Genomic DNA, 13333 nt, shown 5'->3' with positions numbered 1-13333 from the left:
CGCACACACACACACACACACACACACACACACATTTAATGCAGTACTGCTATGTGTGTCTATAGCCGAGCTGCAGAAGGGAGGATTGGTTACATTATAATCATAAATGCTCCGTGTGCATGTCAATCACAAAATTCATAAGTCATGAGGTGAGATTGCAGTGAGAGCTGTAGTTCTCCTGCAGAGGCCTGTGTTTGAGTCACCTCCTGCTGGACCCAGAGTCCAGTTTCTCTATGGGCTCTAATGTTCACACTTTCCTGCAGTGCCTGCTCCAGCTCATGAATACTGTCTGCCCTTCTCCTGCCCATAGTCCCAGAGGGAGGAGGGGAAGTAACAAGCCAATTAACCTCATTCTTGCATTTCTTTCTTATACCTTGTTCCTTTATTGTCTTACCTGTGACCATGTAAACATATAGAATCTGGTGTACAAATTAATTCTGTGTAGCACTAGCTTCACGCTTATTGAGATGACTAAGTTAAATATACTACATGCTGGGACATTCATTTTCTCATATTTTTTATATTCATTCGAGCAGCTCCCTTGGATGCCCAACAGATTTGCATACGAGGTAGTCGCCTCGAGGACAATTAAAAGAAAGTTTTCAGTTCAGGATTAATAACAAAGGGGATTCTAGAGGGGGAAAATCTTTCATATACATCTGTCAAGAGGGAAGTACACCCTGAAAGCAAGAAAAAATAAGTGTTGTCGCTACATAGTGCACATAAGATCAAGGGTATTATGGACCATATCAACTATGGCACCTACCGAAAGAGAACAGATGGATTTCTCAGCAACATGGATGAGAGATCTCAAAAAAAATAACCATAGAAATAAACCTCCCAAGCTTTTGTGTCCACCGCTAACACATTCACACTGCCTCTTTGTGTGGCCCTGTGGGAGAGAGTAAGGACAGAGCCTAGTGATGAAGGGACCTTGAGAAGCTGTTGACTGGAACATAGACCCAGAACGCACCCCGAGCCACATAAAAACTAGATCCAGATCTCATCAAACATCAAAGCCTGGACCAGGCACCAGCCACACTAAATATAAACCAATGCTGAACCTAGACCAGACCCAGATTATATCTGCATCAAAACCTTGACCAGACCCAGAGAACTCTTGAAGGAGAGTGTCGGGAAGCACAATTCTTCTTTGGAATTCATATCATATAAACGAGAATGTTAGATACGTATGGATAAAAATGGACTGCTAGACACAAGTTGTTTATTTAAACTCATTTCCACGAGAAAAGATAATGGGCTCCTTGTCAGTTTTCTTTTTTCAAACTGTTAGTCCATATTGCCATATTGCTTGTAATTATTACAGGTCCCAAAACAGCACGCCTGAGAAATCCACACTCTGGGGCATGGCTGCTATGGAAACTGGCCATAGGCATGTGTGCTCTGGTTCATGGTAGCACAGGTGTCTGAGCAAAAAGCATGCGCGGCAATTATCCCAAATTCACACCCGACCATTTCAGCCAATTACAGCTGAAGGGGGACTGCTCATGCAGAAATGTGCAGAAATCAGGAAAGATAAGTGCAAGCAGTCGCCTGGAAGAGCCTGGTGAGGAAAGTGATTCATCTGCCAAGCGAGGGACCCGCCTTAAAGCCTCCATTGAAACGCGCGGGTCTCGCGGACGTGACGGGCGCGTTGCGTTCATCAGGCCATCGGAGAACCTGTCCGTCTGTTTGCCCGCTTCTCAGAATGGCTCTTTCACAAACGTGAAAAGTGCAACCAAAACAAAAACAAATCAGATACGTAAGCCAGCCTTAGCCAGGGGTAACTGACACAGGGAAGCTGTGTGTTTCACGTCCAGGAGCCATAATTGAATCTGACAGCGCACCAGTAATTTAATGCACCAAGATCAACAAGTAGTACCCCAGACCGTCTGGGCAAGGCGGAAGCAAAGCGGAACCCTCGTGTGAAATTCAACCACACTCCCATTTTCCTAATTTTCTACACTCCAAAATTCAAGAGAGATAATTGTTTTGCAGGCATTCATCACACAGGTCTCCTACGAATATGATAATTATGTAATCGCTTTTTTCATCTTAAGGAATATAATCAGTTAAGCAAACCGAGGAGGAATGAGAAAATGCTGCTTTCCACATCTCGTTCTGCAAAGCCTTCAGGTTCTCAATTTTCCCACAGGCCTACATTTTCAGAAAAAAAAAAAAAAAACGGGTCAATTAAGACTTATTTCTCTTTTTCCCCACTATTCTCTGTTCTGTTTTTCTCACTGGACCTTCTCTTCTCTTTCCCAGTCTTCATCCCTCTTTTAGCCTCTTTGTCTCTCTGCATTCCCTCTACTCATTTTCTCCATTATTTTTACATGTCATGTCATTCTTTATCAAGTATTATTAAACATAATTTACAGACTTAAAAAAAGTAGAAAATAGACCATTACTTTCATGTACAATGATAACGGGCTTGACAAATGACCATGGGCTGCACCTCCATGTCAGAATTAATCATAATATAATATTAATAGTTGCAGCCCTTCCCTATTGAACTAATCTTTATCTAGACTGAGGGCCAGATTTTTAAAAAAAACACAGCAATTAAAGGAAGAATTATTCGTTACTGATAGCTATAATTTGTTATAAACTGATGGGTCAGATCAAAGTTTCATGTATCCTCAGTACAGGGTTGTAACACCATCCAGTTGCTGACCTTGACAGAGGAACTGACCACAACATTAGGATGGAACTGTAACATCTGAGTTCACCTAACAGAGTCCAAGACACCCTTTCAACTGTATTCGTTTGGTGACATAAATATACACCACCTTGTCCACTGTCAGTCAAGGTGAGGTGTACCAATATCACCAAAAGAATACAGTTGCAATACAGGATGTCTTGCAGTCCAAAGAAAATCACCCTTTGAAAAACTATGAATCTTTTATTCTGAATTTATTTTCTTGCCTAATGATTCATATTAAGTGTTGTCTTAAGTAGGAAAATCTTCCATGACTGTGCATATCCAGTTACTATTTTTATTTACATTTAAAATTGATCTTTCCCATTTAAAAAAAATTCTGAATGCAGCCAATAGCACAAGTTCAGCTAAATAAATAGTGGGCCTTTATTTTTGTAACGCATATGATTCATTTTAATTGAAAAACATCTATTTTGTGACTGAAAAGATAAAGCAGTCTGTGGTTTGACAGTAAATATTTCTAATATTTCTTTTTTTACTGCATAGTATCTAAACACACAAGACATGCAACTAACTGATCTTATCTCTCCACCCACATAAACTACAGTATCTTGGTTATTTAATCATTAAAAACACTGCAGAAACATCAAAGTTCATTTTGTTATTATTTATTTTACATGGGTTAACTTATTTTTTAATGCGTTTTTTTTCTGGAATGTGGCTCACACAGTCCACACTCATCTGTCTTACAAGCAGCTTTTCTGACACTCCAGAAAGGCTGTGTAATTTGTATATATAAAACAAACCAAAATCAAACAACACACACAATTTTATGAACCCACAGCATGTGTTAAAATAATACATTTAAAAAAAACTAATGGAAATATACTAAAGAGCTTGCCCTGTGAAATGACTAATGATTTTTTTTTTACGAGCAATGCAACAAACCAGCTCCCATAGATGTGTGCTTGTTATGGAAATCTGACTGTTAAGCCATGGAGAGCTGGTCTGGGACATTCCTACAGAGTTGCCATTTTGGACTGCTTATCAGCGATGTGTTCATCCTCCATAAAGAGCGTATTGACGGTAGGTTGACACGTGACCTGATCTGTAGATGCCCTTCAATCTGACCCTTAGCAACTGTAGCCAAGTGCAAAGCCGCGGTAATTATTTCTGTGTTGGGGAAGGCAGATAAGGTATATTGTGTTACGGCTGTGGTGTGCGGAGTGTGACTGCTCCCTGGTGCGTGCCACCGCGGCGAGGGACCGTGTACGCGCTGACCCCCTGACTCCGCACTGCAGCTGGGGGAAAAGCGGCCAGCTCCTGTTTGCAGTTGCCACCCGACACACCCGCGCTTCTCCCTCGTGTCATTCACGGACGGGTTTACGCTCGAACAGCCTCTCATCAGTCCCATTCAGTCAGCGCTCAGGGGAGAAACATACTAATTAACGCTGACAATTCTTTAATAAAACCAGAAAACAATGTCAATTTTTGTCGGGTTGCAATGACCAGACTGAAAATGGGAAGTGTTCTGGAACCTTTCTATGATACATTTGAAAAAAATGTATTTTGATCCAGTCTTTGTCAAATATAGTTAAGGTATTGTAAAGCAAAGGAGCATGAGATGAGCCTCTAAATTTGCACCATGTAGGACCCTAACCCTAACTCCTTGAAAAAAAATACTTCACAAATATTTAATCAGTTTTCCATTCATCTACAAAAAATGGTTCAAAATTCTCTCTGGCTGCATTTCATTAAGTTCTTCAAGTACACATATGGATTTTATCTGAAATCTTATGGATCCCCTACTGACAAGGAAGAGAACATACAGAAAAACTTGAGTGTCTATAAATATTCTATCCAAAAATACAGACGGACGACAGCAAAAGCTGGGGTCGACTACAGTGCGACCATCTCAGGATTTTGCAGTTATTTTATCAATGATAAACCTAATCAGGCTGAAGTAGACCTTAGTACACCTGGGAATATGTGGATTGCATGCATCTTCATGAGAGAGCAGTATCAGTTTAATATGTAGCCAGAACACACAGATGAAGATCAGCCTAAAGAAATGCTTCATACTGATAAAATGAATTGCAAATATAAATTAAGATGCAAAGTCACATGTTCCTCAGTCACAAACACTCAACAATCTTGAGTCTATTTCTAGTTTTTTTTTTTCCGCTCACTTTCCAGATTTTACATGTTTCAAAGTCAAGAACACAATTAAACACCCACTTTAATTTTCACAACTAGCTTGACTGGATTGAACCTTTTTTTTCTCCAAATTTCAGATTTTAAGGTTCATAACGTTGCAGAGCTCAAGGCCAAAAGGATCACATGTCTATTAACAGAGCCCCACTCTGATTGCATTGGAAGCTGAAGCCAATTGAGTGGTTATAAAAGACAGAAGGCTGGCATAAAATGATGCCTCTCAAGGTCCCTTTCCTCTGCTGCTTCACTGGCTGAATAGACTTGACATGAAGAGGAAAAGGCCAAAAGCTACTGAAAAATGCCTATTTAAATCTGAGACCTGTGGTCACCATCCCACTGCACTTGTTCAGGCTGGAATGTCAGGCTAATTGGAGGAATGTAAATTAAGTATGAATTTAAGTGGAACAGTTCCAGTGATGAAAAGATATCCAGTGTGATTAAATAAAAATATTTTATTTAAAAGCCATTGTTGGAAATTTGGGTGCAGTACACATGGATTGTTTTCAAATGGCATATAAAAGCTGAGCTGGAAAAAAAATCACTGGCAGATAATGGCTGACCACAGCAATTCCAGATGGTAACATTGTAGAGCAGAAATTGTTACAAAACAATTAAAAATATATTTTTTATGTGAACAGACAAAAAAAGTTGAAGTACTACAAGAGATGAGCTGCTTGTTGATATACAGGCCTTCCTTTGGAAAAAAAAAAACCTCTCACTATTCCCAATGGGCCCATTACACTTTCAGATCATCTTCCATGTATGGTGTTCATTTCGGTTTTACAAAAGTTCTGTCTTTTCCATTTACAGGCTAAGCGGTATGTTTTGAAAGACTCTGTTTTACTACAGCCACATGTTAGCATGAGCCGGCCAGCGAAGAGAGTGGGGCAAAACATTATCCGCTGCAAGTGACAAATGCATCCTACGAAACGTCACAAACAAAAAGACATTAATCCCTATAAAACTGCTACTTTTAAGTGCAGCAGGCCTGCTCTCTCCCGCCCCATGTCGGTGCCCTTGTCAAACACGCGACACATCCACGCCGATCTTTCGCCCCCTTGGCAGGGAGCTCTGACTGACGTTGGGCTCAGATTACACGCGATAGCAGCGCGCTGAACGTTATTACATATCACAAAGCCTGAGCATCTTTTCCACATTCCTACTACAAGCTGCCTTCCTGGCACACAACATGAAAAGCCTTTGAAGGGAATAAAAAAAAAAGGGCTTTTGATTTGATCTGCTTTTCCCGGGATGAAGAGGTGTTGAATAATGCAATTATGCACCCGGGCAGGAATTTCGAGGATGTGTTCCCTGTCACTGAGGGAAGTTGGGTGCAACAGACAATAACCGAGACCACAAAGAAAGAGCTACGCATTTCCTTCAGCATCCCGAGTACAATCAATCGGACACATCCTTTAGCGAGATGGATCAGTCAACAAATTCAAAGCACACAGGTATTGGGTATAGGTGAGAGAATTCAGAGGTGTTATAGCGTATGTTTGAGGGAGCACAAGTGCAGTGATTCTCTTTCAGCCACACAAGATGCGAAACTGTTTCTTAATTTTTGCAGTCTGTAAAACTGCAAAAATAAAAATGCACAGAACTGCATGTCAGGCATTTTCATACATAGTTCCTTCAAATGTTCCCATTCGGTGTGATCAACGTCTTTTGCTTAAAACAAGGTTGCTTAGATAACCTTATGTACTACATCACAGGACAGCCACTGGCCAGTGCATTTTAGCGCACAAGGTATCCTGGGTGAGAAGGTACATTCACCAATAGAGAAGGACCCAACTGAATCTTTGCCAGCTTGCACACTGAAGAGTGGCATAGCCTCAACAGGTCTATTTCTGATGCTGCTAGCAGGAATCTCATCAGGCATAAGCAGGTCAACCAGGGCTACCTGCCATAAAAATTTAAAGGGAGGACCTCAATGTTTCCACTGACACTGATGTAGACAATGTGAGAAAATTCATTGGACCAGTAACTTTCTGCTTTTCCTTGTTTTTTTAAGCGCAGCAATCACATCATATGATGGACAAGTTGAGAAAAGTCCCTTGAGAAATACAACCAGGATGTTGAAGTAGACATTCCTGAGGTTTACAATCACCATGCCTTCATACCATGAGAATTAAAAGCATCTTAAAGTACACAGCAAGCAAAGGCCATTTAAGGGCAAGACTTATGCAGTGAGAAAATACAGGGAATAAAACCATGTCCGCTTCTTGACGTTCCCCATGGCAGATTGTCCTCTGTACCTAACTGGGCTGAACTGGACACTGATGTATAAACCCTTTGAACCCAAGGGGTGAAGGAGGAGATGGTGAAAATGATTCAAGGATCCTTTATTCTGGTCTTCTGCTTTGCCAAAGGCCCCCCACCATAGTGTTTTGGCTATGCAAAGCACATCCCTGTGTGTTTGTGTGTGTGTGTATGTGTGTGTGTCCACACTGCCCTGTAACGTTGTAATTTATTATAGGGTGTTTTTAGGGTTTATTAGAGGATGTTTACAAGGGGATTCAACAGGTGCACACAGACTCACTTGTAGGTGCTGACTGCTGTCCGTCAGGCCTGGTTTCTTCTCCACTGGCTGGTTGTGCTTGAGGTTAGTCGCCTTCTTGTTTGGGTCCTTTGCTTGTCTGCACAGGAACACAAGGAAAGAGCCACAATCAGTCCAAAGCCCTCCTTCTGTCAATGATCCTCATACAATCCTCACATGCTATGGGCCTGTTATTGTTTTCTGGGTATGGTTATTGAAGCTACACTACGTAGTAATGGGGTTCTCTGTAGGAACACAACGGAACAGAGAATGTTTGGTTTCTTATTAAAGAACTGCATATCCATACATACATTTATATTTGCCAGCAGCACAAATCCCATTGCACTGTAGCTGCAGACTCCTAGTTAGTTTGCCAATGAGACAGACAAACGAGGTGAGACAGTCAAACTAGACTTAGACACTTTGGCACTCAAAACAAGCACCTTATCAATTGAGGAACTCGGGCACTGCTTCCTGTTATATTGATGGCAATCTCAAAACTTTTTCACAGCAGGTCTGCCTCAAGATTTACAGCATTTTTCTGACTTCTGCTATCTCTCCATCATGCCGGTGTGGTGACCTAAGGCCGAGGTGCTGTTCTCAGAGAGCGTGGCCGGGCCAAAGAGCACTTCCTGCCAATGGTAGCTAGAGCAGATGAAATTCCAATTCCAAGGCTTAGATCTTTGTGTCCGTTTACCTCATAACCTCACACTTCATTTCCTAATTCCCCTCACAGCTCCAAAAGTTGCTCCCGCCACCAGGGGGAATACAAAGATCTGTGGGCTTCTCTTTCACCCCAGAGTATTCTGGGGTTCCAGGCAGGCTGGCGGTGTAGGGCTTGTTGGGGGGAGCCACTGCCCAGTGGCAAAATGCTGGACCCAATTCTCTCACTCATTTTCTTTCAATAAAGAGCATATATCAATTGAAAACTGAACGCAGTGTGTTCTAAAAACTCTTTGTAAACCGTTTTTAACCCTCCTGTTATGTTGCGGGTCAAATTGACCCTTTTTAAAGTTTGAAAATCTAGGAAAAATACTTAAAATTATTTTTTCAGTATGAAACTTCTTCTACTGGCCTTAATTAGTGTAATCAACATTTTAAATGAAAATGGTTCATTTCATGTATTTGCAAACCCCCCTGTATGGGGATTGACCCGGGAACATTTTTGCTGTACCTAAAAAACGAACAGAACAGGAGGGTTAAAATATACATTGTAAAAGGGCTGCAAATTTATTTTCTTGATTTTATATTTGTCTTTTCGCACTCTTGTTCATGCTCAGTTTAAAACTGGACCCAGTAAAAGTTTTCAGAAGGTTATAATTGTCTTGTCTAATTGTCTTGTCTACTTGTGGTACGAAGTGATATTCCTCTCAGCCAGCCAAACCAGAGTATTTTAATTAAATCAACAATGTACAGTTCCTGCACCACAACAAGGTGAACATAAAATTTTCTAACTCACGCATTTAACAGATTCATAAATGTCAGTGATTTCCTCATTTGAAAAATAAAAATTAAGTCTGAAGACAAGTTTATTCACATGCACACATGCTGTAAATGACCATTTTAAGACCCAAATTTCTGTTTAAAATAGAGAGAAATCATATTTTCAAAGGCAGAAACTCACTGCTGCAGCTGATGCAGACAGAAAGACACTAGCTGCTCCTCAGTAAAAAGCAAAATCTAGAAACAGGCCCTCCGTGTGTTTTCCTGTACAACATCAACCCAGTGACCTGCCAATCAGCCGAGCCACCCAGATGTTCCTGGGACATTAACATCTGTGCTGAAGTGCTGCCTGAGAGCAGGGCTCTGTGTGCAGATGTGGCCTGCCTGCTGCTACAGCACATGCAGCCAGTGACAAGCTGCAGATGTGTTCCTGTGGCAGGCACAGCAAGAGCACCAACAGAACTAAGCCATTTTCCTTTTCTCTCCAACTTAGGGAATCCGTGATTTAAAAAAAAAAAAGGTTTTCAAGTCAGTTATCTAATATCGAATTTCTTAACTTTTTGGAATATAGTTTTTCCTCTTTCTCTTTCTAACCACGCGTAACATAGTCAGTCCAATCAACCATAACAATCACACTGCAAAAAGACAACTGTGATAGCTAGAACACAGCAACACAAAGAGACACACCCATTTTGGCAGTAATACATGGCAAGGCAAGACATAACAGACCGAATAGTAAATGCACTGGGAACCTCAGCAAATCTATTAACAGAGAAGCCAGCAGCTCTGTAAGCTCTGTTTACAGAGGCGTGTGAAAAGCAGTGAAAATTAAAGACCGTTCTTTCTGTTTTGTAAGCACCAGAGTCAGTTTATAAATCTTTGATATCCTACAATTAATAGGAATACGGTTCCTGGATTGTTTATCTTAACTGTGAACTACAGGTCTTCTTTTCAGTCCCACAAGGCATTCATGTTCCACACTACGCCACTTAACTTGAAAGAGGCCTAATCTTTCAAGTTAAACTGAAGGCCTCTTCAGAGATGTCTAGGTGCTGTTGGTACTTAGCAGTACGGAATCAAAAGACAGCCTTTGAATAAGCGGTAGCTCGAGGTTCTGAGTTGACACATACAACGACGCAAAAGCAAAGAAACTTGACATTGACAAATTAGATTTTAAGAGAACGGTCAAATACTGTAAACAGCATTTCAACCAGCAGTGTGAATTCATATACATTATTCAATATTCTGAGACTATGGTGTTTGCTTTACTGAAAATGTACATGTTTCGCTAAAGTTTGAGCAAATATTTGCAGAAAAGGTATCTTAAACTACTGTGTTGAGGTGTATGCTCCCTGCCCTGTCACTGCCGATGTTGGCGGGTAATTTATGCTTTGGCGTTCTGAAAATAAACCAATAAATGAATAAATAGCAGGACAAAAGCCCTGCCTTATAAACTGTAGAAATGCACTCTTCCCAGTTCCACAGCAAAGGAGAATAAAATGCAGGCACGGAGCCAAGAGAAACTGCAAACTTCCACTGGAGGTGTTGATAGCCGTACTGACAGATACATGCCTGACGTAAAAATGCAAGGCACGGTCTCCTCCTTTCTCCTCCAGAAACACTGCTGCTGGCGCAACCGACAGCGATCACACAGCGATAAGGACGGCCCACATCCATCTTTGAACGGGCTTGTTCAAACAATTGTCAGATAACTCCAGGGGAATTTCTGGTGGAAAATGTATTCAAATGTATCCTGATAACAGTGGCATTCCTTGGACAATGCATCAGCATTTCAATGTGCGTCGGATATCCAGAATTCAATAATCTTAACCAACGTCTAACCGCAGTTTCTGTGTAACCTCGCCTCACATTCACACACACACACCACTTGAAATTACACCTTTGCACTCAACTTTCATACTGTGTTTACAGTTTAATAACACAGGCAGTACTTATTTGAAAGACTCGTTTTTAAAGCTGCTGATGATAAATATACTACCTCACTTGTTCGTTTCCAAATGTGCACATTCCAACAGCAAGACAAATAAAAAGCAGTAATCCTTAAGACGATAATTCTCTCATAACTCGGTTATTGATTACTGTTGTTTGCAGATGGTTTTGATTAATACTTCTTTTCATACAGCAAGTGGTATGTCCTTCCCTCACAATAATCTCAGAGAATAGTTCATTTAAATAAGTTATCAATGTCTAGGTCTGTATTCGTTCAACATGTCCATTTGATTTACAATTAAACTAAGCACAACAATTCTTTTTCCAAAACACAATTTGGTAAGTTCAGCAATCACAAAAAACTAAGTTGCCAAACTGAGTTGCGGAAAAATATTCCTACTTTTAATTGTTAATCAAAGTTTTACAACAAATGTTGATTGAATACCAGCCAAGGACTTTAAAAAAGAGGACATGCCAATGACAAAGATTCAGGTGGACCGATGTGTTGGACCCACTTTGGCCAATTTCAAATATCAAAATCCAAAAAAACCAAACGTTCATAACTTCAGTTTTCAGTTAAGAGATATAAGGAAAATTGAAATCTCACCAGAAGTTCAAGTGTGCATGACTGCATGAGATGTTTTTTGTCGTTGTTGCCTATTTTAATGGTGGACACATATATATATATATATCAAAAGAAATCAAGAGATATAAGCAGCTAAATGTGCTGCAACTGAACATGCAGTGGTGTGCGTCAGGTGTGTGTCATGTATCATAAGCACCAGTAGCAAGTAAACCTAGACCAGTCCAGTCAAGAAGAATAACATTTCTCGTGCATGTCCTGTGGCCTTCTGGCTCATGAATCTCAATTGTTCAATGGGAGTTGAGTGGGTTAAGTAGCATAAACTTACTCTTTCACCTGAATGAGTGTCACATGAACTGGAATTTCTGACATAAAACATGCACAGTAAGTGCATTTGTGGTTTCCAGCATGGAGATTCAAAAGATTCTCTGATCCCAGATGCAAATAGGGGGAAAGATCTGTACAGTATGTGCTTCCAAAGCCTGCTTCACTGAGTGGTCTCCATCAGAAATACTAGGGCAGAGATACAAGTGACAGCCTGCTATGCTACAATGCTACAGTGCAACAAATAAACCCTTGCAAAACAACACCAGAGGATACCTCTTGGTCTAACTTCAGAACATCAGTGAGCTTGAATTTCAGGCACCAACATTAAACAGGCCTTTTAAGGGTTTCTGTTAACGCAGAAAACATGCTCAGGGTGAAGGTCAGAATGGTTCTCCAGTCACGAAAGAAAGAAAGAAGGAAAGAATGTAATTAAACACAGAAAAATAAAACCAGGTGGTTTCTGGTTGGAAAACTCTTCAGAGTGGCATCTGAGACTCCAGTCTACCATGGCAGCAGGCAGCGATAGTAAGGGGTTTCCTGGTCTGAGGAGTCACGGGGCAGCCCAGAGTAACTCGCTCTGACAGAGAAATGGCCACTCTTGCCAAGGCAAGACTTAGAGCAGAGTGGAAAGAATGGGTCTGCAGGGAAGGGTGTCACTGTAGTGATAATGATGATAATAATTGGCAAGGCAAAATAAAAAATAAAATAAAATTTAAAAAAACATGTACAGGTTGTCCTCTCCTTTCAGGCCAGTCCACATCTATATACTGCTTGCATATTATTTCATAAAATTGATTCTTTTACGTGCACAGTTGATTTACATGATTAGTCTACATCATAGATCCAGAGAACCTTATTTTGTACGTTTTTATAAGTCCTAACTTTTCCCTAATTTACACTGCTGCATATGTCCTTCAGTTCATTCTTTTATGAACTGAGATGGGAACGTGCAAAATGCTGCTACACAAATTAGTTCCTCAGCCTGCAGGGAACATCTGTGCAGAAATACAGCAGGTCTGCTGGTGCATTCAGAAAATTCATTTCACTGTTTTAATGGGGAAATCAGATGTATAGGATGACAGAGCCTGTTAATGCCATTCACATTAAAACTGCCTACACCCTGCCATAGAACACTTCACAGTCACTTTATTTATTTATTTATTTATTTATTTATTTATTTATTTATTTATTTATTTGATGTTTTCTTTAAGTTGCTTGCATGCTATTACCTTTTTATTAACATTTTTAAATGACACTAATTACAGCTATATGATCTGATTGGTTATGGTTTTATGTTTACAACTTGATTGTTCAACAGTAAACTAATATGATTCTCAAGGCTATTGGCATTCACAATAAAAATCCCTCTGTTACAGAACAGTGTGATGTAGCATTTCTGTATAGTAATACTGCAGCAATGGTAATCATTAAACAATTAATTATAAACTGGAAAATGTTTAACAAAAAGGAACTGTAAAAAAAAAAAAAAAGAAATAAACCACATGGTAACCTGAGGGTCAGTAGAGTCACCTCTTTCACTCAGCACAGTACTCCATACAGGGATTTCTGCACTCTGTCCAATATCTGGGGAAACGGTCAAACCATTTCTATATTC

At 40.3% G+C, this 13333-nt stretch overlaps 1 protein-coding gene across 1 annotated transcript in view; it reads right to left on the bottom strand.

Annotated features, from left to right (window-relative positions):
- LOC118207758 (ERC protein 2-like) overlaps nucleotides 1-13333 on the bottom strand; it is a 232007-nt gene that overhangs the window by 104953 nt on the left and 113721 nt on the right. The window contains exon 14 of the mRNA XM_035381728.1: nucleotides 7419-7515. Within this exon, the coding sequence (XP_035237619.1) occupies nucleotides 7419-7515 (97 nt within the window). The remainder of the gene's footprint in view (nucleotides 1-7418; nucleotides 7516-13333) is intronic.

This window comes from Anguilla anguilla, chromosome 11, assembly GCF_013347855.1.
Source record: "Anguilla anguilla isolate fAngAng1 chromosome 11, fAngAng1.pri, whole genome shotgun sequence".
NCBI lineage: Eukaryota > Metazoa > Chordata > Actinopteri > Anguilliformes > Anguillidae > Anguilla > Anguilla anguilla.
Note: the sequence above shows the minus strand (reverse complement) of the source record. Positions and strands in the feature narration are given on the sequence as shown.